The 23501-nt window shown below is 45.5% G+C and overlaps 1 protein-coding gene across 1 annotated transcript; it reads right to left on the bottom strand.

Moving 5' to 3' along the window:
* Positions 1-386: 386 nt before the first annotated feature.
* On the bottom strand, positions 387-22165 carry LOC116519176 (erythrocyte band 7 integral membrane protein-like). The gene is made up of 7 exons (XM_032232923.1): positions 22037-22165; positions 12458-12561; positions 10297-10369; positions 8552-8634; positions 5162-5365; positions 3458-3592; positions 387-753 (listed from the first exon to the last, which is right to left on the bottom strand). Exons 1-7 carry the CDS (start codon positions 22086-22088, stop codon positions 559-561), a joined length of 846 nt encoding a protein of 281 aa, XP_032088814.1. The 5' UTR covers positions 22089-22165; the 3' UTR covers positions 387-558.
* Between the last annotated feature and the right edge of the window lie 1336 nt (positions 22166-23501).

Here is a 23501-nt window from a genome sequence, read left to right as displayed (position 1 = left end):
TCTCTTCGAAATAAGAAATTCAACCTGGCAATAAGGAGAGATTTTCTGGCGTTGAGAGCAATCAACCCACGGAACAGAAGTTGCCTTTGGAAGTTGCGGGAGCTTCATCACTGGAAACTTTCCAGAAGAGACTGCACTGCCATTTGTCAGAAATGGTGTAGGGTCTCCTGGTTGGGTAGAGGGTTGGACTAGATGACCTACAAGGTCTCTTCCAACTCTGTTATTATTCTGTTATTCAGAAGTTGCGGGAGCTTCATCCCTGGAAGCTTTCAAGAAGAAACTGGACTGCCATCTGTTGAAAATGGCGTAGGGTCTGCTTGGGCCAGGGACTAGATGACCTACAAGGTCCCTTCCAACTCTGTTAATCTGTATAATTTTTAGAATGGGGGAGAAGCAAAATGGGACTTCTATTTATTTGTTCAGAGGGACAACGCAGAGGAACTGGCTGATGCCAAATACTTAGGAACTCTACATGGTTGCAATTTCTCGCCTAGCCGAAGCTGACGTTTGCATTAAATCTAGCTTCCCTTCTCCCTTTCGCCAACGTGGCTGCCTTCGCTACTGCCTCATTCCCACAATCCCTTGCAGCATGTCTATGGGCAGGGGGAAGACGATGGTGGAATTCTTCTCGGCGGCAATGGTGGTCAAAGTCTGCAGGTAGCGGAGCTGGAGGGCAGCGGGAGACTCCGAGATGACGATCGCCGCTTCCTTAAGCGCCCGGGATGCGTTCATTTCTCCCTCCGCAGCAATGACCTGGAAGGGAAAAAGGAAAAGATCCATATCCTGTAAAGCTCTGGAACAGGGGTGTCAAAATCACAGGGTGCTTAGATCTGGCCCTGAAAACAGTGGCCTGGCCCAAGCTGTTTTCGCCGGCAGCGGGTTGCAGGAAGCGTTGCAGCCGAAAACAGAGCTTGGAAGCCCGTTTTTGCTGTCAGCGTACTCTGGCCTCCGCAGGCGCTCCGGGCACGAGTGACATCGAGCTGGCCATGCCCAGTCTAGCCACGCCCCCTTCCCCACCCGAGGTGAAACAGAATCCTGATTTCCTCAATGAAATCAAGTTTGACACCCCTGCTCTAGAAGACAAAACAGATTCAAGACTTGACTTAGATGGAATGGTGTGCGGGAAAGGCCTTGGGGGATAGAAGAAGAGACACAGCCAGAGGAAGAATGCGGATATCTCACTGTTAGTTCACAAAAGAAATCAGGTGTGGCAAGCATCCCATCCTTAATTTAAATGGATGCAATTCCTTTTTTAAAAAAAAAAACTTTTTAAGAGAATAAGTTGATCCCACTTCTAAGGGGCTGCCACAACCTATATTCTCCAAAGTACCTGGAGACAGGGACAAGGAGCAATGGATGGAAACTAATCAAGGAGAGAAGCAACCTGGAGCTAAGGAGGGCTTTCTTGATAGTGAGAACGATTAATCAATGGAACAACTTGCCTCAAGAAATTGTGAATACTCCAACACTGGAAGTTTTTAAGAAGATGTTAGACAACCTTTTGTCTGAAGAGGTATAGGGTTCCCTGCCTGAGCAGGGGGTGGGAGGAGAAGACCTCCAAGGTCCCTTCCAACTCTGCTATTCTATTCTATTCTATTCCATTCCATTCCATTCTATCCCATTCTATCCCATTCCATCCCATTCCATTCTACTCTATTCCTCAACAAATGTGTGCTTAGGACTTCAAATACCTTTACCTGCTAAAAACAAAACTGCAGATCAAAATAAACACATCCACGCCACTAACTCTGTAGAAGGTCAACAGAAAACGGGAATGCAGTCACCCACATTCCACCCTCCTGATGAATAAACCTCTACATCTCATGTTTTTTCCTCTCCGATACCCGGGATTCCTTTCCCAATTGGCCAAAGTTAATTGTCTATTTGACAAAGGGTGGATTTAAAGGTTTAGAAGGCTATGTCACGGAGGAAAAATACTACGTACGGGGAGGGTAGGTATGAAGTGCCCATGTCTGTCCAATGCTGTGGTTGGATAGATTAGATCTAGATTTCAAGAACTATCGTTCTTGTGGACAAATGGGTGAGATATTTGTGTGTTGTCTTCCTGTTTTTTGCGGTGGCGACAACCACATGAGGGGGCTTAACCCATATGGTTTTCCTGCGCACCAGCAAAGTGACACACACTTAAGTAAACCTAAGCCCTGCATGTCACAACAGAACACAGAGGCCTTTGATACTCCTCCGAAGACACGGATCTGATTTAAATGAAGTTCCACTCCTATTAAAATAGCATTTCCAGACCTGTCATCTTGGCCCGACTCAATTATGAGCATGTTTCCCAATCAGGGGGTGGGGGTGGGGAATCTCCACTGAGTCGTCATCTGAAAATGTGGCAAGCTTAATTTAAAAAAAACATATTTGTAGATGCAAACATTTTCTGGACATTGGTTTCGGGTCAAATTGGGGCAGGAAGAAAAATATTTTCTTAGCTTCTCTCTCTCTCTCTCTTTCTCGTCTCTCTGTTTCTCTCCCTCTGTCTGTCTGTCTGTCTGTCTGTCTCTCTCTGTCTCTCTCTCTTTCTTTCTCTCTGTTTCTTTCTCTCTCTCAATCTCTCTCTCATTCTCTCTCTCTCTTTCTCTCTCTTTTTTGGAGGGGGGAGGGCAGGAGAAAGAAAACCACACACACATCACCCTATCCAAGCTGAATGAAAATACTGGTTGGAATAATGAACTAACTAACACATTAAATAAATTCAGGGTTGTTTTTTTTTTTTAAGCCAGTGGGCAGGAAGAAGGGTAAAGAAAAGATTCTAAACTAGAAAATGGTGTACCCCAAAATTCTGAACAACAGACCCCAGAAATATTTGCTTTTTAGTTACACTGTAGAAGAATAGCCGTGTTAATCCACAGTGGCCAAAATTTCAGATTTTTAACTGCACACTTTAAAATTCTAGGCTTAAAGTTTACCTCCTACTTAAATATTACCCAACTAGGTAATGTTTATTTTATCAGTGCTAGATAATTATCATCAGTGCTAGAAGGAAGTAAGCTTTGCTCTCTGTTTATTTGTATGTGCCACTTGTATAGTGCAAACTCCCCTCTCTTCTAGCATTGATGATATGACCTAGTTGGGCAAGGAAATGTCTGCAAGGAAACCACTGAGCTCAGAGAGCACCAAGGACACCACAGTCCTCTTACCAACATTGACAATGTTACCTTCTTGAGTCACAAAGGAAACCACTGAGCTCAGAGAGCACCAAGGGCACCACAGTCCTCCTCCTCCTCTTGCTGCTCCCCAAACCCCACCCCCTATTAACACTGATGATGTGACCTAGTTAGGGCAGGAAATGTCTGCAGGGAAACCACCAAGCTCAGAGAGCAGCAAGGACCCCACATTTCAACCCTGAGCGACAAACACTCCCTTCTATGGAAGCTTCCGATGTGTTTCTCCCCCACCCCGAGAGGATCAAATGAGACAGATGTGCGCTTTCACCCACCTTAGCCCTGGCTTCTCGAGCGGCTTCGGCTTCAGCCGCCATGGCCCTCTGAAGCTGGATCGGTAACTTCACGTCCTTGATTTCCACCCGCGCCACTTTTATGCCCCAGTCATCCGTGGCATCGTCCAAGGTGGCCTGTTCAGAAAGAAGGAAGGAATTGAAGTCCTAATCGAAAGTTACTTTGGATGCAAACTGGAGTTGTGGCCCTCAATAAATAGAGGTCGCCTTTGACTTACTACCTTCAGTTTGTGAGTGTTCAATGTTACAAGGCCACTGGGAAAAAATGATTGTTGACCTTTTTCACACTTAATGACCATTAAAGGTAAAGGTTAAGGTTCCCCTCACACATACGTGCTAGTCGTTCCCGACTCTACTGGGGCGGTGCTCATCTCCGTTTCAAAGCCGAAGAGTCAGCGCTGTCCGAAGACATCTCCGTGGTCATGTGGCCGGCATGACTCAATGCCGAAGGCTCACGGAACGCTGTTCCCTTCCCACCAAAGGTGGTTCCTATTTTTCTACTTGCATTTTTTAACATGCTTTCGAACTGCTAGGTTGACAGAAGCTGGGACAAGTCACGGGAGCTCCCTCCTTTAGGCGGCGCTAAGGAAATTCCTTTCTAGAAGCTCAAGGTCATCTTTTGTCTCTGTACTTTCACACCTGACTGGAAGCAGCTGGGTGTGGATGCCAGCGTGGAAGAAGAAGATTGGGCCATGTGATGGATTATGGGTGTGGGGCAAGATCATGAACTTTTAACTGGGTGGGATTCTTCATAAAAAGTTTTTATTTTCCATTTTCATAGCATATAATCACATGTATACTATTACATAGTCAGTATCAAGTTGTATTATTAAGTAATTACATCAATTCATCTTACCATCAACTACCAAAGAAAAAAGAAAAACCCAGTTATTGGCTCTTCTGCTCTCCATACACCATATTTACTTTCTTCTCCTTCTCTCCTCCCCCTTTCTACATTCTGTCTTCCCTCCATCATTTTCTACTCTACTTCCCCTTCCTTTCTCCTTCTACTCGCTCCCCTTACCACTCCTCCTTATAAACCTCATCTTCCCCCTTCACCCTCTCTCCTATCCCACTCTTCTCGTCATTCACTTGGTGTATTTCAGCTTCTGAGCAAACTCCCTTTTGTGTTGATGGTATTTATAATTCCATTTCAATATAACTGGGTGGGATTCTGATGTAAGTTCCAGTATTGGGATTTCATAGCATAATGCCAAGATGTCTGATCTATTAAATTGGAACTTTAAGTATCGTTTTGCTTTGGACTCTGATTTAATTCTATATGATACTTGGAACGCTGACAATATCGATACGGGGGCATTCCTACTTCTTCCAGAAGCCATTTTTTAAAAAAGTGGCTTGTATCTTCAGGATCCTGAAGATGCCAGATCCTGAAGAGGAAACTCAAAGACTTTGGCCACCTAATGAGAAGGAAGAAAGACTCCCTGGAGAAGAGCCTTATGCTGGGGACGATGGAGGGCAAAAGAAGAAGAGGATGGCAGAGAAGGAGGAGGCTGGATGGAGTCACCGAAGCAGCCGTCGTGAGTTTCAATGGACTCCAGAGGATGGTGGAGGACAGGAAGGCCTTGAGGAACGTTGTCCATGGGGTCACGATGGGTCAAACACGACTTCACAATTAACAACAACAAGCTTCCAATCCATCGATGGATGCCCAATTTTGCTTACCTGCATGCTGTGAGCAATCTCTTCCCGATCGGAGAGGATCTGAGAAAGATTCTTGGTCCCCAGCACGTTCCTGAGTGTAGTTTGAGCCAGCAGCCGAGTCGCCGAGTCGGCGTTGGTGATGTTGGCTACGGCGAGGGTGGCATTCTGCACTCGGTAGTAGACTACCCCGTCTACGTTGACCGTCACAGAGTCTTTGGTGAGGATCTTAGGAAGGAAGAGGAGGAGGGGGAGGAAGAGGAGAAGAAGGCCCAGAGAGTCAGCACTTGTTGACAAAACTCTTAATAAGACTGACGCAGCAGCTTATTTCCAAACAAACAAAGAGAGAATAGGCTTTGGGGAATCAGCTAATTACATGAGTTTCACAATCCAAACAATTCTTCGCTTACAGCTTTTCAGCTGGGGGAGCCCCTGAACCCTCACTGCCTTCTAGCACAGAGGATGTCACCTAGTTGGGTAAGAAAACATCGGCGAGAAAACAGCCAAGCGCGGGGAGTCCCATGGACTCCACAGACAGAGAAACCCAGATAAGCAGGGATTAATACCAGACAAACAATCCAGCAGAAAACAATAGCTTAATCAAGGAAATAGAAAGGGGAATAAAAACCCACATTCCCATCAACAATGATAGGGCAAGCCACTTGTAAATAAAATGAGAAAAAACTCCACTCCCTTCCAGCACTGATGATGTCACCTAGTTGAGTAAGGAAACATCTGTGAAAAAAACACCAAGCTAGAGAGCACCATGGACCTCACAGTCCTCCTCCTCCTCCTCCTCCTCCTTTCCCTTCCTGCACTGTCACCTAATTGGGTCATGAAATGTCTGCAAGAAAACCACCAAGCTCAGAGGGTACCAAGGACCCCACAGTGCCACCCCGAGCTACAGATATTCTCTTTTATCAGGTTTAAATCCAATGGAAATCTAAGTTAGTTCCCTCAACCTGAGGCTAGTCAAATATTGTGGGGCAACTCTCGACTCATATTTATGACGGTTTCAAGCTGCGCCACTGGCTCATTGTTCTGATGGTTAGGAAGCGTCTCCTCAATTCCAGGCAAGAACATTTCAGTGACAACCCCAAGAGATATTTAAAACATTGCTGTGAAAGAGGCCCGTGGGTTTGTTTCACAAGAGGATTAACCTAGAGACACAAAAACAGTTTGCGAAAGGAGAGGAAGAGATTCCTTTGGAAAAGCCATACCTGTAATCTGATTCAAACATTAGGCTTAAGTCACCGTTTTAAGTAAAGAGAATTTGATTTCTCAGCCTCATGCTACTGCGTTGACCCAAGCCAGTGGTCGGCAGCCTTAAATACTCAAAAGAGCCACAAAGGTCCTAACCGGAAGCCCCCCATTTAATTCTGAAGCTGACCGGAAGTCCGGTTCCCCCACCATAGAGTCTCCTCCTAGCACGGCATCCTTTTTCCTCTACCTGTCCTAACCGAAAGCCCTATCAATTGTGGAGCTGACCGGAAAACCCACCTCTTGCCATAGAGTCTCCTACTGGTGTGCCCTGCTTCTCCCCCCCCCTCCTATGGCCCAAACCGGAAGCTCCTCTCAAAATTGTGGAGCCGACTGGCAACAGGGAGCCACAGCAGAGGGATGAAAGAGCCACATGCAGCTCCAGAGCCGCAGATTGCTGACCGCTGGACAATAGTAGGCTCAGCGGATCTAAACATGTCTTGCTCAGGGAAAGTTTTACTATGGAGAAAGAGCCTTCTTTTGTAGACTGAAAGCCCTATCAATTGTGGAACCGACCGGTGACAGGGAGCCACAGCAGAAGGATTAAAGAGCCACATGCAGCTCCAGAGCCACGGTCTTCACAATTGAAGGCGTCTGCCCACCTCAAGGTTCCCCTGGCCACAGTAGTAGATAGATTCACCAGCTAGGAAACAGCAGGAGGGGGATCTTCCCAGATCCCAATGGATCTCGCCACCGTGGTCATGCTTAGCTTAGTCTTTTTCTTGGGATCGCGCCCTGATTAAAAATTTGGTGTGCGGCTATTACAGCCGCCGTCAGAACTCTTTCTATTTTTAGCAGTGTCAACAAGGCAATTACAGGACATTCGGGCTTCGGTGGTTCAGAAGTGGAACAAGACATGCCTGCCTGCACCGATTTTTTTCGGGAGAAAGGCAGCTTCGGATTGAGGACAGGGACACGAAAAACAAACGCCAGGCTCCTAATCTGTGCCAGGTAAATGCTGCTTACAAAAAAATGACTCATGGGTGTTTTCAAATTGCCTTTCAGGGCGCAAAATGCTCTCAAGGTAATTCTTGGAGACAGAACACTGCCATTGCACAGAGGAGGAGGAGGGGGGAAGAGGAGAGGAGGAAGAGAAAAAGAAGATGAAGATGAAAAAGGAGAAGCAAGAGGAGGAGGGAGGGAAGAGGAAGAAGAAAAAGCGAAGAGGGTGGAGGAGAAAAAAGGGGAGATGAAAGGAAGAAAGGAAGAGGAGGAGGAAGAGAAAAAGAAGAAGACGAAGATGAAAAAGGAGAAGGAAGAAGAAGAGAAGGAAGAGGAGAAGGGAGGGAGGAGGCAGAGGAAAAAGCGGAGAAAGGAGAAGGAGGAGGAGAAAAAGAGGAGGAGGGGGAGGAAGAGGAAAAATCGGAGGAGAAAAAAGGGGGAGATGAAAGAGGAAGAAAGGAAGAGGAGGAGGAAGAGGAAAAGAAGAAGACGTAGATGAAAAAGGAGAAGAAAGAAGAAGAGGAGGAAGAGGAGGAGGGAGGGAGGAGGAAGAGGAAGAAACGGAGAAAGGAGGAGGAGAAGAAGAAGAAAAAGAGGAGGAGGGGGAGGAAGAAGAAAAAGCGAAGGAGGAGGAGTAAAAAGGGGAGATGAAAGAGGAAGAAAGGAAGAGGAGGAGGAGAAGGGAGGAGGAAGAGGAAGAAGAAGAACAGGAGGAGGGAGGAGGGAGGAGGGAGGAGGGAGGAGGGAGGAGGGAGGAGGGAGGAGGGAGGAGGGAGGAGGGAGGAGGGAGGAGGGAGGAGGGAGGAGGAGGAAAAAGAAGAGGAAGAGGAAGAGGAGGAAGAAGAAGAAGAAGAAGAAGAAGGGAAGAAGAGGAGAAAGAGGGGAAAGAGGAGGACTTTTAAATCTTCTCATAGGCTAACAAACAAGAAAGATCTCCATAAACTCAGAAACCACGCATTTAACCCATTCATTCATTGCGCAGAGCGCCAATTTCCCCAGCTAACCCCAGAACCAGATCAAGAGAGAGCCCAGGCGAAACTCTGCAGGAAAAAAAAACACCCCTTTGTGCACCTTTGAGTCGAACTGGCTTTTCGAACGCCTGCAACATTTGCAACAGCCGGAGAATCTGGTGGGAGGGTGGGGGAGCAGAGACTATTAATATCCAGTATGATTGAGGGGGAAGCCAAGAGATCAAGGAATGGGAACACTTACTTCCTGCGGCGGGATATCAAATGAGATGGTTCTCATATCCACTTTGATGATATTGTCTGTGCAAGGCAAGACAAAAAACAGCCCTGCAGAGGGGGAAAATATTGAATCCTGGGTCAGTGGGTGCATGGAAGAGGCTTAATACAGCTTTCCCCTATCCAGTCCCTCCTGTATTCCCGGCAATCCCCAAAAATGGTCATTGGTGGTCCTCACAATGGCCAGATTTGAAAAGCCAGACTTAGTTCAAACTTTAACAGATTCCCATTTTATGGAATACTGAAAGATGGGAAGAAGAGGGAGGAGGAAGATTTTGGGTGATGCGGAGATCAAAATCTAGCATCCTAAAGCTGTGTCCTGATCAAGAACTCCCTTGAATCTCATTATATCAATTAATCAGAATAGAGCTGGAAGGGACCTTGGAGGTCTTCTAGTCCAGCCCTCTGATTAAGCAGGAGAACCTATACCTTTTCAGACCAATGACTGTCTAGTCTCTTCTTAAAAGCCTCCAGTGATGGAGCACCTACAACTCCTGGTGGCAAGCTGTTCCACTGGTTAATAGTCCTCACTGTTAGGAAGTTTCTCCTTGGTTGCTTCTCTCCTTGATTAGTTTCCATCCTTTGTTTCTTGTCCTGCCTTCTGGTGCTTTGGAGAATAGTTTGACTCCCTCTTCTTTGGGGCAGCCCCTCAAATACTGGAAGACTGCTATCATTTATTATTTATTTAGTATCCATGACTACCACTAAGTGTTGCATGTAATGTTTTATGATGAATGTGTTTTTACAATGACTACAATAATGATCCCTTGAAATGTTACATGCACACTGAGAGCTTATGCACCAGAGACAAATTCCTTGTGTGTCTAATCACACTTGGCCAAGAAAGAATTCTAATCGTATCACCCCTATCCCTTCTTGCCTCCAGAGTAGACTTCTGTATGGATGGGAACTACCAAGAAATCAGTGGTGGGTTTCAAAAATTGTTGGAACCTACTCTGTGGGTGTGGCCTCCTTTGTGGGAGTGGCTTGCCACCCATGTGACCGGATGGGAGTGGCTTGCCACCCATGTGACCGGATATGAAATTATGAATTAGTACTTAGGTCGGTCCAAGTAGCTATTCAGAAGTTAGTGGTTAGAAGCAATTGTAAAGCAAGATATGGAATTAAAACCAGAAATATTTTGTTGGCTATTTGAAGGGGAGTATAATATATTTTTAATTTTACACATGTTAGCAGCTGCTGGAATTGTGTTTGCACAGCAGTGGAAAAACAGGATATGTAAATGAATAAATATTACAATGTGCAGGAATAAATAAATTAACAATTAAAATCAAGAAGGCTTTGAATACTTTTTCACATGGGATTGGTTTTAGCAATTGCCAATTAACGGAAACAGAAATTAGAAAGCCAAAAGTATGAAAGAAAACACCAATTATGTAAGGAAAGGTCCCTAAAATGTATAAGGAAATATTACTAGATCGTTATTAATGCATAGATAACTGCGGGACATTACACACCCACCAGTTGTGGTGGTGGGTTTCCAAAATTTTTCGAACCTCTTCTGTAGGTGTGGCCTGCTTTCCAGGTCTACTGGTGGAACCTCTTCTAACTGGTTCGGTAGATTTGCCAAACTGGTTCTACCGAATAGGTGCGAACTGATAGGAACCCACCTCTGCAAGAAATGCACTATATGGTTTTCCAGCACACACGCACACAAAAGCCCTTCCCCCGTGTACCATATTCACAACTCACCTGGCCCCTTTGCCCCTCCTTTTAGGATACGTCCGAGTCTGAAGATGATGGCCCGCTCATATTCTTTGACAATCTACAATTGAGGTGAGAGGGATTCAATCATTGCTTTAAATAATCTATACACCCCAGTCTGTTCCCCCCTCCCCCAATCTTCACATCTAGTACATGTGGGCCAAAACATAGAGGAGATCAAACTCTTTGTTGGAACACAGAGTTAATTTATTAAGATTAGGAGAGAGATAATTTGGTGCTGTAGTTAAAGCATCAGGCTAAAAATTAGGACGCTGTGAATTCTAGGCCCATCTTAGGCATGAAAACTGAATGGGTGACTTTGGGCCAATCACCAGGAGATGGTGAGATCTAGTCCTGCCTTAGCCATGAAAACCAGCTGGGTGATTTGGGTCCCTATCATCAGGAGGTGGTGAGTTCTAGTTCCATTTTAGGCATGAAAGCTGTCTGGATGACTTTGGGCCAATCACCCGGAGATGGTGAATTCTAGTCCTGCCTTAGCCATGAAAACCGACTGGGTGACTTTGGGCCAATCACCAGGAGACAGTGAATTCTAGTCCTGCCTTAGCCATGAAAACCAACTGGATAATTTGGGGGGCAGTTATCAGGAGATGGTGAATTCTAGTTCCGTTTTAGGCATGAAAACCAGCTGGGTAACTTTGGGCCAATCACCAGGAGTGGGTGAGTTCTAGTCCTGCCTTAGCCATGAAAACCAGCTGGGTGATTTGGGTCCCAATCATCAGGAGATGGTGAGTTCTAGTTCCATCTTAGGCATGAAAACTGGTCGGGTGACTTTGGGCCAATCACTAGGAGACGGTGAATTCTAGTCCTGCCTTAGCCATGAAAACCAGCTGGATAATTTGGGGAGCAGTTATCAGGAGATGATGAATTCTAGTTCCGTCTTAGGCATGAAAGCCAGCTGGGTAACTTTGGGCCAATCACCAGGAGTGGGTGAGTTCTAGTCCTGCCTAAGGCACAGAGTCAACTGGGTGACCTTGAACACTCACCCTCTCAGCCCTTGGAAGCAGGCGAGGGCAAACCATTTGCAAAACCTTGATAGGAAAATTCCAGGGACCTGTCCGGGCAGTTGCTAGAAATCAACACTAACTCAAAGGGACTAAAATCAAATAAATCTAATTAAATAAGGAAGGATTCATCAATGAGATCGATGTTGACCATTTATATAGACAAAGAGGGAGTTAGTAACTATGTGGCTTGCAATTGATCCAAGCACGCCCAAAGTCCCAAGTTCACTGCCATCTCTTCCACTTACAACATGGTTGAAATCAGGGGTGGGTTGCTCCCAACTGCTGGTTCGATGCACACAAAAAGGAAGATTGTTGGTTGAGGAGGGACAAAAACAGCCAGGGAAGTGATTGAAGCCTGGGAAATAGGCCCCTCGTCAGTCAACAGGAGTGCTGATTTACCACCAAGGACTTAGAAGGTGAGAGTGCTCTGACCTAGGCTTCCTAAGAGCATGAAACAAACTCCTTGTCCCGGCAAAAAAACCTTTTATTAATTTACTCTGAATTCTGCTCATTCACATCCAGCAAAGTCTTTCAAGGGAGGATTTACAGTCACAGACCTTATCTGGCTTGGAGAGCTGCCAGGCTGTTATCTGCAAAACTTGGCAAAGAGTCTCAGAGAGAGTCACAAGTCAATTAAGTGAACTAATTGTCTCCTGAAAACTCCACTCCCCTTTGGCTCCTCTTTTATTTCCTCTGGGAGGGGCTATTCATCGTCCACCTGTGGCCTCACTCCCAAGTCAACCCCTGTTCTTCAGCTGTTCCCTTCGCCTGGCGGTTCTGCGCATGCACACACTGGGAACAGGCTCCCCCTGTTCTTCTGCCTCACTGATGCCTAACTCTGAAGGCAGCTGATAACTGGCATATGGCCCTGGCGCCCTCTCTGTTTCCGACACAGAGCCCTCATCAGAGCCTTCCCCAGACTCCAGGACTGGCCCATCTTCCTCCCCAACCTCCTCACTATCTGAATCTGCTGCCAACTCTGCTGGCTGCTGGCTGGCCACAACATCAGCAGGAGTTCGAAAGCTCAGAAGACGAGGTGACCAGCCCAGATTATATCCTGCAACATTATCCCGGGAGAGGAATATGTTAGTTTTTTTGGGGGGAAAAAAACCTTTTCTTTTTACCTTTATGCAAAACCAAATGGAAAAGGGAGCCGTGACAACCACTATTATGAAGGAAAATATAACCAGGATCCAGCCACAACACCCAAGGCCGCCGGAATTGCCATCTAAAAGAGTGGGGGGAAGACAAAGAGATGTTTCATTTTACGACAAGTTTTCTTGCCACCACTGTGAAGCAAATCGCTGCAGTCATTAAGTTAGTCACACGGTCGTTAAGTGAATCTGGCTTCCAGAAGGTCGCCAAAGGGGACCCCGGGAATACCGTGACCATCAGAAATATGAGCCACTTGCCCCTTATCTAGATTTTGGCCACCTGACCACGGGATGCTGCTCAGTCGTAGGCCTGAAAGACCGTCATAAGTCACTTTTTTCAGTGGTATTGTAACTTCAGTTACTAGATAAATGGTTGAAAGTCGAGAACTACTGTCAGAGTTTGCTGCAAAAATCAAATCCAAAAAGCACACACAAACAACTGATTCAGCAGGATTCATTGACTTCTTTATATAAGTAGATAACACATGAATAAATGTACTATACCCACAACAGATTCTTCCAACGTGGTAGAGAGGAGAGATTGGTTTCCAGTTTCAATTCAGAGAGCAGACTAGACTACTGTATTTTTCGGAGTATAAGACGCACTGGAGGATAAGACACACCAAGGTTTTGAAGAGGCAAATTTTTAAAAAAAGTTTTTGCACTCAGCAAACCTCCCCAAAACGGCCCATTTTTCATGAAAACAGGCCCATTTTTTTCCAAAAAAAGGCAGGAATAGCCTTTAGGGGGCTTGCAGAGTGCTCCTGGGGGGGTGCACCCCCCAAAATGAGCAAAAAATGGGCTCTTTTTGTAAAAAAAAACCTTGCATGCATAGCCTTTAGGTGGCTTATGGAGTATTCCTGGGGGCTGGGGGGGGGGCAAAATTGAGTAATAAATGGCCCATTTTTTGCTCATTTCTGCCCTCCCCAGCCTCCAGGAGCTCTCTGAAAGCCTTCTACAGGCTCTGCATGGCCATTTTGGTGAAGAGGACGGGGCTTCAAGAGGCAAAAAATGCTGTATTCAGTGTATAAGATGCACCCAGATTTTCAGCCTCTTTTTTGAGGGAAAAGGTGTGTCTTATACTCTGAAAAATACGGTAGTTCTCTTGAACAGACTCAGAGCTACTTAGGTAAGCCACGCCCAGGCTCCGAGCTGTCTGGCATGGCTCTCAGTCACCAAATAGTTCCCATTGGCTGACCCAGTTGCCATGCCTAGACATTGGCTGACTTTGTTACCATGTCCTATTCCAGCCAGTCCCCAATGGCTGACCTGTTACCATGCCCTTTTCCAGTTCATGAACATTCTGACAACTACCATATTCTCAAAACCGATGCAGAAATGAGCAGAATTAAACTTTCAGTCTCGAGCAATCCGCAGAGATTTCCACTTGCAAAACGCAACTTGGCAATTGAGGTGGTTGAATTTAGCGATTTCATAAAGACGTATGAAATTGCATCATGAATTTCTGGTGGTTTTACAGGGGCACTGTTTTCCTGATGCTCGCATTCCTTTTAGCGCTGTTCCTTTCGAGAGTGAAGAACAACCAGGAAAAAAAACCCTCAACTTTGGATTGGGGATGGGAGTGGGGGAAGGAAAGAAAAAGGACGTCTTGGCAGGAAACGGAGCCTGGATTTTAAGTGCGCAAAGAAAGTTCAAGAGTCAGGGCTGTGAACGGTCAAAACCTTGGAATGAATGTGTGGGAAAGAGAGAAAGGAAACAAAGAAGAAGAAAAAGCAGGAAGGAAAATGTTAATTAATCCCTGGCAGATGCATTTTCCCATGCGAGTTCATTCTCTCTGGCATCACTCATGACAAGAGCTTGGCTTCAAACATCTCCAAGAAGCCTACAGAGAAGAGAGGGATGGTTATTTGCTCCAAGCCCACATTCAAAAAGCCTCATGGCTTAATCCTGCTTAGTTACGAAGGACCATGCAGCCAGTTGGCCAGAAAAAGGAGTGGATTCCCCTTTATTGAATCTACTCAGGCGAAGGCTGGACATTCAACTCTCTAGGATGTTTTAATTGACGTTCCTACAACTGGCCCCCTTTCGACTCTGTTCTGTCTTCCTGCACATGACACATGACATTGTGGTTAAGTTCAGGTCATAAAGCAGGGCATAAAATGACAGTGAATGGAAGGGCTGCATAGATAGATGGATGTCTCCTTCCAGACTTCCAGATCAAGACGAAGCTGCTGCTGCTGCTGCTTCTTTTTCTTCTCCTTCTCCTTCTCCTCCTCCTCATCTTCCTCCTCCTCCTCCTTCTTCCTCTTCTTCTTCTTCTTCTTCTTCTTCTTCTTCCTTTTCTTCTTCTTTTTCATCTTTCTCCTCCTCCTCCTCCTTCTCTTCCTCTTTCTTCATCCTCATTTCTTCTTCTTCTCTTCCTCCTCCTCTTCCTCCTTCTTCGTCCTCCTCATTTCTTCTTCTTCTCCTCCTCCTCCCTCTCCTCCTCTTTCTTCATGCCCCTCCTCCTTGTCCTCCTAATCTATCTTCCCCTTCTCCTTATCTATCTTCTCTTTCCCTTTCCCCTTCTCCCCCTTATCTAATTTCTTCTCCTTCTTCTCCTTCCCCTCCTCCTCCTTGTCCTCCTTATCTACCTTCCCCTTCCCCTATCTATCTTCTCCTTCCCCTTCTCTCCTCCTCTTTATCTATCTACTTCTCCTTCTTCTCCTTCCCCTCCTCCTTCTCTTCCTCCTTCTTCATCCTCCTCATTTCTTCTTCTTCTCCTCCTCTCTTCCTCTTCCTCCTTCTTCATCCTCCTCATTTCTCCTCCTCCTCCTTGTCCTCCTTATCTATCTTCTCCTTCCCCTTCTTCTCCTTATCTATCTTCTCCTTCCCTTTCCCCTTCCTCTTCTCCTTCTCCTCCTTCTCTTTCCCCTCCTTCTTGTCCTCCATATCTCTCTTTTCCTCCCCCCTCCCCCCCACTACAACAATATTCCGAAGCATCTATATCAAAACGGACTAAATTGCAACCATCAGCCTTCTATCCTGAAAAACTGAAGGGGAATCACGGCGGCCCAAAATCAGCTACTCGAGCTACGTTTTAAGATCACATTTTGGAATTCCATCAAAGCAAGTGGTTACCGCCCATTTGCGTCAGGCCTAAGAGGGGGAGCATGAAAAAGGCAGCATAAATCAACCCAGCATTAAACAGGATTGCATTTTGCAGGGGGGCAGTTAAAGAAACAAGATGTTTCAGGGGTGATAAGCTATCAGCCGCAACGATCATTCTGCAGACACCCATTCTGATTCATTGTTTGTTCCGGCCAGGATGCTTAAGAGCATTTTTCCCCCCACAGAAAAACCACTTAGCAAAGCTTCAAATGTGAACTTGAATGTGCTGTTGTCAAATTGGTACATATTTAATGGACCGTAGCCCAACTATTTCTAGGGACACGGTGGCTCAGTGGCTAAGAATCATTCAGTACAACACAACACTTAATGATTGTCATAGGGTTCAAATAAGCAATCAGGAAACAATCAATATAAATCGTAAGGATACAAGTAAGAAAGCTACAGTCCTGCAGTCATAAGTGGGAGGAGATGGGTGATAGGAAGGATGGGAAGACTAATAGTAATAGCAATGCAGCTTTAGTGAATAGTTTGACAGTGTTGAGGGAATTGTTTGTTTAGCAGAGAGATGGCATTCAGGGAAAAACTGTCCTTGTGTCTAGTTGTTCTGTTGTGTATTGCTCTATAGAGGGGATGGCGAACCTATGGCACGAGTGCCAGAGATGGCATGCAGAGCCTTCTCTGTGGGCACATGCGCCATTGACAGCTGATCTTCTGGTTTCTGACCCGCGTGGTTTGTGCTGGAAAACGACCTGAAAACGGCCCAACAATCGGCAAAAAATAGCCAAAAACCAGGCTGTTTTTCAGGCTGCTTTCAAGCTGTTTTTGGCCTGAAAACAGCCAAAAAACTGCCTGGAAACGGTCCAAAAATGCCCCCCCAAATGCCCAAAAAGCAAGCATGCATGTGCCAGCCAGCTGGCCTTCAGGTTTCTGGCACATGTGCACAAACACAGATTCCAGTGTTGAGGGAATTATTTGTTTAGCAGAGTGATGGCATTTGGGAATAAATTGTCCTTGTGTCTAGTTGCTCTGGTGTGCAGTGGCCTATAGCAACGTTTTGAAGGTAGGAGTTGAAACCATTGATGTCCAGGATGCGAGGGGTCTGTAGATATTTTCACGGCCCTCTTTTTGACTCCTGCAGTGTTACAGGTCCTCAATGGAAGGCAGATTAGCAGTAATTGTTGTTGTTTTTTCCCCCTGCAGGAGGAATCTTCCTTTCCTTTGCAATTGCCGGAACTCTCTGCCCTGTTTCCTAAGAGTAGCATCAGCCTTGCCAAGTCCAGCCCATGTAATTCTGGCTGAAAGTCCAAAGTTTCTATGTCCTATGATAGCCATGGCCTTTAAAACACAGATAATTCAAGGCTTTTTCCTGCAATCAAAGAAAGGGACAGCTGGAAAGGAGATTTTTCTCTCCTGCGCCAATGCGCCAATCTCTTTCCCAATTCGGACTCAAGATATCCCGGAGAGGAGACTCGGAGTCCTGGATTTGCCCTTTTGTGACTCTTGCAACCATTTCGAGAAACGCTGGAAAGATTCGAAGCTTGCACGATGCTGAAAAGCCCTCCGAAGTAGGGGAGAAAAATTGTACAGAAGAAAGGGTTGGGCAAGGGGAAAATAACTCTTCAAAACCCCAAATTTGTTTCTGGCAGTTAACACAGCAGGTGTCCTACTTCCCTTTTTTTTTTTTACACGTGCCCTCAAGCTCTCTGAGCATAAACTGGAAAAAAAATAAATCTGTAAGAAACAAGACACGGTGGCTCAGTGGCTAAGACGCTGAGCTTCTCGATCAGAAAGGTCGGCAGTTCAGCGGTTCGAATCCCTAGCGCCACATAACGGAGTGAGCTCCCGTTACTTGTCTCAGCTTCTGCCAGCCTAGCCGTTCGAAAGCACATAAAAAATGCAAGTAGAAAAATAGGAACCACCTTTGGTGGGAAGGGAACAGTGTTCTGTGCGCCTTCGGGCGTTGAGTCACGCCGGTCACATGACCACGGAGACGTCTTCGGACAGCGCTGGTTCCTCGGCTTTGAAACGGAGATGAGCACCGCTCCCCCTAGAGTCGGGGACGACTAGCACATATCTGCGAGGGGAAACTTTACCTTTAAGAGCAGAACGAAATAGGGAAGCCAAACCATTGTGACATTCTTAGGAGTTGGCAAAAGAGTTTGGGGTGCGGTGGGGATAATCGGAAGAAGGATTGGCCAACCGCATGACAGAGTAGCAAAGTTGGGTTTTTGCCAATCTGGCAATCGTGTAAAAGTGATTTTCATTTTGTTGAGCCCTGCCAGCTATGACCAATAATCTCAGAAGGAACTTCTATTCCGAAACAGTTGGAAAAGGCATATGCAACAGGTGGACTTCCGCAGTTCTGGAAGGCATCTCATGGGGCTCGTAATTTCATCATCTCTAAAACCCTGCCTGTTGTGTTCCTCGGAAGGTACTTATGGAAATGTCTGTTTCTCGGAAGGTACTTATGGAAATGTCTGGTTCTCAGTCATCCAGTGCTTTTTTCTTTCTTTCCTAAAAGCAACTGAACTATCTTGATCTCCCCATCCCTGTGAAACGTGTCACTTCTCATCCAAGAAGCTTCTTCAGTTGAAGAACTGGGGAAAAAAAAAACACTAAGAAAGGCCAAAAACTATTTTTTTCTTGTTTTCCTCCTGTAAATGTAGGTGTGTCTTATCATCCCCCCAAATATGGTACGACATAAAGCTACCTGCCATTCACAAACTTTATGCTTATTCATAATCTTGGTCAACTTTGGGGTTAGGAAGAGCAATGGGCTTGTTTACAAGAGCTCCCTCCATCATTAAATAATTAAACAAAAAAGACACTCCCCCCCCAAAAAAATAGTGACCTGAGAACATATCTCATTAAATAGAAATAGCAATAGCAGTTAGACTTATATACCGCTTCATAGGGCTTTCAGCCCTCTCTAAGCAGTTTATAGAGTCAGCATATTGGCCCCAACAACAATCTGGATCCTCATTTTACCCACCTCAGAAGGATGGAAGGCTGAGTCAACCTTGAGCCGGTGAGATTTGAACAGCCAAACTGCAGAACTGCAGTCAGCTGAAGTAGCCTGCAGTGCTGCATTTAACCACTGCGCCACCTCGGCTCTTAAAAGCCAATTAAAATGCCATTAAAAGTTACCTTTCTAATTTTTTTTTCCTTTTTATTCCTAAACATTTTGAATACAGTGTATTGTCAGGATACATCATCTACAAAAAAGGCAAAGAAAGAACAAAAAGAGAGAGATTAACACAAAACACCCACAACTTCTGGAGGCAACATCCATTCCAGTGATTAATTTTTCTAACTCTCAGGAAGTTCCTCCTTCGTTCAAGATCGCTTCTCTCCTTGATTAGTTTCCACCCATTGCTTCTTGTCCTGCCTTCATGTGCTCTGGAGGATAAGCTGACTCCCTCTTCTTTGGGGCAGCCCCTCAAATATTAGAACACTGTTTTGCTATGCAAATGGAAACTTGTGTACGAATATTTGCCTTCCTGCCTGCTTCCTATAAGCAAAAAAATCTCTGGAGGGACTAACTAAAAACATCTCTGTTTTCTTCTTAGTGCAACCAGTAGTAAGACCCTGGGTAATTAAGAACAGTTTGTTGAGTAAACAGACAAATCTCTGGAGAGGCCCCTTTTTTAAATAACTCAGATTCCTCCAAAGAATTATTCTATCTCTTCGGCTGTTGGCGTCCCTAACTGGGACCTTAAACGTTTCTTCTTTGTTTATTCCTTTTTTGCAATGTTGATTTCATTCCAAAATACAAAATCATCCCATATAATTTAAACAGACGAAACAAATTGAAACGAAAACACTATAGAAGTGGATTTTAAAAAAGACAAAAACACATTAAACAGAGACAAAGCTAGACAAGAGCATTAAAAAAGTTTGAATATAAAAAAGGCAAAAGACAAAAAAAAACAACCCACCACATATCATCTCCCTTGGTTGAACCCCAACCAAATCCATTACAACAACAATCCCTTCCCCCCCTTTGCAAAGCAGGTTCGACCTTTATAAGCCGCTACATCTACAGTGTAGTCTTCGACTTACGACCACAATTTAGGCCAGAATTTACGTTGCCAAGTGAGAAATTTGCTAAGGGAGTTTTGCCCCATTTTACGACTTACTGTTGCCCGGTTCGTTAAGCGAATCATCGCGGTTCTTAAGTTACGAACACAGTTGCGAAGTGAATCCAGATTCCCCCTTAACTTTGCTTGGCAAAAGTTCACAAAAGGGGATTATCACGCACGGACACACACCAGGAATACTGCAACTATCATAAATATGAGCCACTTGTCGAGCACCCGAATGTAAAGCTCATGAACATGTGGATGCTGCAACGGTCGTAAGTATGAAAAAGGGTAATTGGTCCCCTTTATTAGTGCCATTATAACTTCAAATGGTCACTAAATGAAATGTTGTAAGTCTAGAACTGCCTGTATTTGCAACCCAATTGATCTATCATACATGATAGATAGATAGATAGATAGATAGATAGATAGATAGATAGATAGATAGAGGGGGGGGCAGGCAGGCAGGCAAATTTATCTTATTGATTAGGCCTTGGACCATATCAAAGTGCAGAGTTCCAGACACAAATCATTACTAAAATCTGATAAAATACAATTTAAAATAAAATTGGAAATATACAGAATAATTTAATATATAGATAAATAAAATGTGATAAACTTTTATCTATGTCTGTATGTTTGTCTGTCTATCTATTATCTCTCTCCATCTATCTCTGTATATCTATCTCTCTGTATCTCTATTATCTATCTATCTATTATCTCTATCTATCTCTATTATCTATCTATCTATCTCTATCTATCTATCTATTATATCTATCTCTCTATTATCTATCTGTCTATTATCTCTATCTATCATCTATCTCTTTCTTTCTATCTATCTATCAATCATCTATCTATCATCTCTATCTCTATTATCTCTCTATCTATTATCTCTATCTCTCTATCTATCATCTATCTCTATCTATCTATTATATCTATCTATCATCTATCTATCTATCTATCTATCTATCTATCAATCTATCTATCTATCAAAGGAAAAAAATGGTTAACAAGTTAAACATCCGCCAAGTTAAAAGTTCAAAGCACTCTGACTAATTTACTGGCATTAACGTCTCCATAGTTTCTTATTTACCAAAATCACCCCGAATTATTCTCTCTGATCGGTCCAGGATACCCTGATTTGGGCTCTTTGCCCCGAAACCTTTCCTTGGGTTTTCTTTATTATCCTTATCATCATTATTAGTTGGGAACTTTTATGAATTGGAAAGTTCCCCAGCCGTGACCGCCTTTCGTGATCAACCGCCACATGAGAGGCCCCTGGCAAAGGGGAGGAAGGGGCATCCGGTTGGCCAAGCCAACGTTCGCTGTGGTTCCTTCCGCCAGTCCCAAGTAGACCCTGCCTAAACAAGGGGGTGGGGAGAGACCCTTCCTATTTATTTTATTGATTCCGTCAAGCATGAATTAGATAACAGGTATACGTCTAAACATGATTCTGAATACATGAAATGGATACAGATACAAGGGAATATTAGGGCAGGGACGGTATGCTTAGGCACGCCCCCTTACAGACCTCTTAGGAATGGGGTGAGGAGTAGACAGTCTAAGGTTAAAGTTTTGGGGAGTTTGGGGGAAGAAACTCCAGAGTCGGGTAGAGTATTCCAGGCGTCCACCACTCTGTTGCTGAAGTCGTCTTTTCTTGCAGCGGAGTTTGGAGCGGTTTCCCATAAGTTTGCATCTATTGTCTTGCTCGTGTGTTGTTGCGGTTGAAGCTGAAGTCACCATTGACAGGTAGGACGTTGTAGCAGGTAATTTTATGTACCACGCTTAGGTCGGATCAAAGGGTGGCGGAGTTCTAAGTTGTCGAAGCTCAAAATGACCAGTCCGTAAGCGGCATAAGAGATTGTGTTGTTGTGAGCAGGGGAGTGGAGAGCTCTTCTCCTGAAATATCTCTGGGCTCGCTCGATTGTATTTATGGACACACACACAAACACACACACACCCTCGGCAGCCCCACCGAGAACCTCTTCCCTTCCTTCCTGCCGTTCCGTTCTGGAGGGCGCCCCTCCCCACTTGGCCCACAGCCCAACGGGGCCTTCAAGCACTGAAACCAACGGAGATCTCCAAAGGTTTGGTCTTTCAGCACCACCAAAAAAGAAAAGAAAAAAGCCCAAACGGAGATTGCGAGGGATTGAAAGACGGGGCAAAGGGGGTGGGTGGGCTGAAAAGCCCCACTCCCCTTAGAGAGGAGGGAATCCCCGGGGATTTCCTCTCCCCCTAAAGAGAAAGCCCACTTTGGGGCAAGGAGATGCTCCACTCTCCAAGTTCAGGATCCCCTCTCGATCCCCGCGGGATTAAGCCAAGCCAGCCCCAGCAGCCGACCTCTCCCTCTCTCCCCTTCGGTCCCTTTCCCGGGGTCCTGCCGCCCCCGACTCACCGATCTTGAGCGGCTCCCGCTGCCCGCGGCTGCCTTTCTCCGGATCGTTCATTTCAATCGCAACCCTGGACCGTGCCACTTTGCCCAGCGCTGCGCCACCCGTCTGGCCTCTCTCGGCGCCTCCTCACGGGTTTTTCACTCACGGGCTCCGCCTCGCTTTTCCCGCCTGGCCCCACCCGCCTGCCCGCCCTCCTTCTCGCCCGGCCAAGGAACTACCGCGCCCAGCCTCCGCAGCGCAGCGCCGGGCTCTCCAAAGGCGAGCTGGAGGGCGCTAGGGAGGGCGAGTTGGAAGGGAAGGGGGAAAGTCGGGTTGGCGGGGGCTGATAAGGGTTTATCCGCCTCCAGGCAAGGAAACTTGGCTAGCTGTGGCGCTGGGTGGATGGTCGAAATCGTGGTTGAGCCGAGTAGAGACGCTTTTCAGATGGGCGGCATATACATTTAATAAATAAATATGAGAGAGAGGGAGGGAGGGAGGGAGGGAGGGAGAAAAATTATTTGATAGGTAGGTAGATAGATTAGATTAAATTAGATTAGATTGGTTGGTTGGTAGGTAGGTAGGTAGGTAGGTAGGTAGGTAGGTAGGTAGGTAGGCAGGCAGGCAGGCAGGCAGGCAGGCAGAGGTAGGCAGGTGGATGGATGGATAGATGAATGGAAGGATGGAGATAGATTAGATAGATAGATGATAGATAGATGATAGATAGGTAGGTAAGTAAGTAGGTAGGTAGGTAGGTAGGTAGGTAGGTAGGTAGATAGATAGATAGATAGATAGATAGATAGATAGATAGATAGATAGATAGATAGATAGGCAGGCAGGCAGGCAGGCAGGCAGGCAGGCAGGCAGGCAGGCAGGCAGGCAGGCAGGCAGGCAGGCAGGCAGGCAGGCAGGCAGGCAGGCAGGCAGGCAGGCAGGCAAGATAGATGAAGGATGGAGATAGATGATAGATAGATAGATAGATAGATAGATAGATAGATAGATAGATAGATAGATAGGCAGGCAGGCAGGCAGGCAGGCAGGCAGGCAGGCAGGCAGGCAGGCAGGCAGGCAGGCAGGCAGGCAGGCAGGCAGGCAGGCAGGCAAGATAGATGAAGGATGGAGATAGATGATAGATAGATAGATAGATAGATAGATAGATAGATAGATAGATAGATAGATAGATATAGATATAGATAGATAGATAGATAGATAGATAGATAGATAGATAGATAGATATAGAGATAGATAGATAGATAGATAGATAGATAGATAGATAGATAGATAGATAGATAGATAGATAGATAGATATAGAGATAGATAGATAGATAGATAGATAGATAGATAGATAGATAGATAGATAGATAGATAGATAGATAGATAGGCAGGCAGGCAGGCAGGCAGGCAGGCAGGCAGGCAGGCAGGCAGGCAGGCAGGCAGGCAGGCAGGATAGATGAAGGATGGAGATAGATGATAGATAGATAGATAGATAGA

The sequence above is a fragment of the Thamnophis elegans genome, chromosome 16 (genome assembly GCF_009769535.1).
Source record: "Thamnophis elegans isolate rThaEle1 chromosome 16, rThaEle1.pri, whole genome shotgun sequence".
NCBI classification, from domain to species: domain Eukaryota; kingdom Metazoa; phylum Chordata; class Lepidosauria; order Squamata; family Colubridae; genus Thamnophis; species Thamnophis elegans.
Note: the sequence above shows the minus strand (reverse complement) of the source record. Positions and strands in the feature narration are given on the sequence as shown.

What these genes read in the sequence shown, in the direction of transcription:
- LOC116519176 (XM_032232923.1), bottom strand. Translation starts at nt 22,088, where the DNA reads ATGAACGATCCGGAGAAAGGCAGCCGCGGGCAGCGGGAGCCGCTCAAG. An exon ending in TTGATATCCCGCCGCAGGAA is followed by an intron (nt 5,366 to 8,551) that starts GTAAGTGTTCCC and finishes TTCCTTCCTAAG; the next exon opens with ATCCTCACCAAAGACTCTGT. An exon ending in CTCGAGAAGCCAGGGCTAAG is followed by an intron (nt 754 to 3,457) that starts GTGGGTGAAAGC and finishes TTTCCCTTCCAG; the next exon opens with GTCATTGCTGCGGAGGGAGA.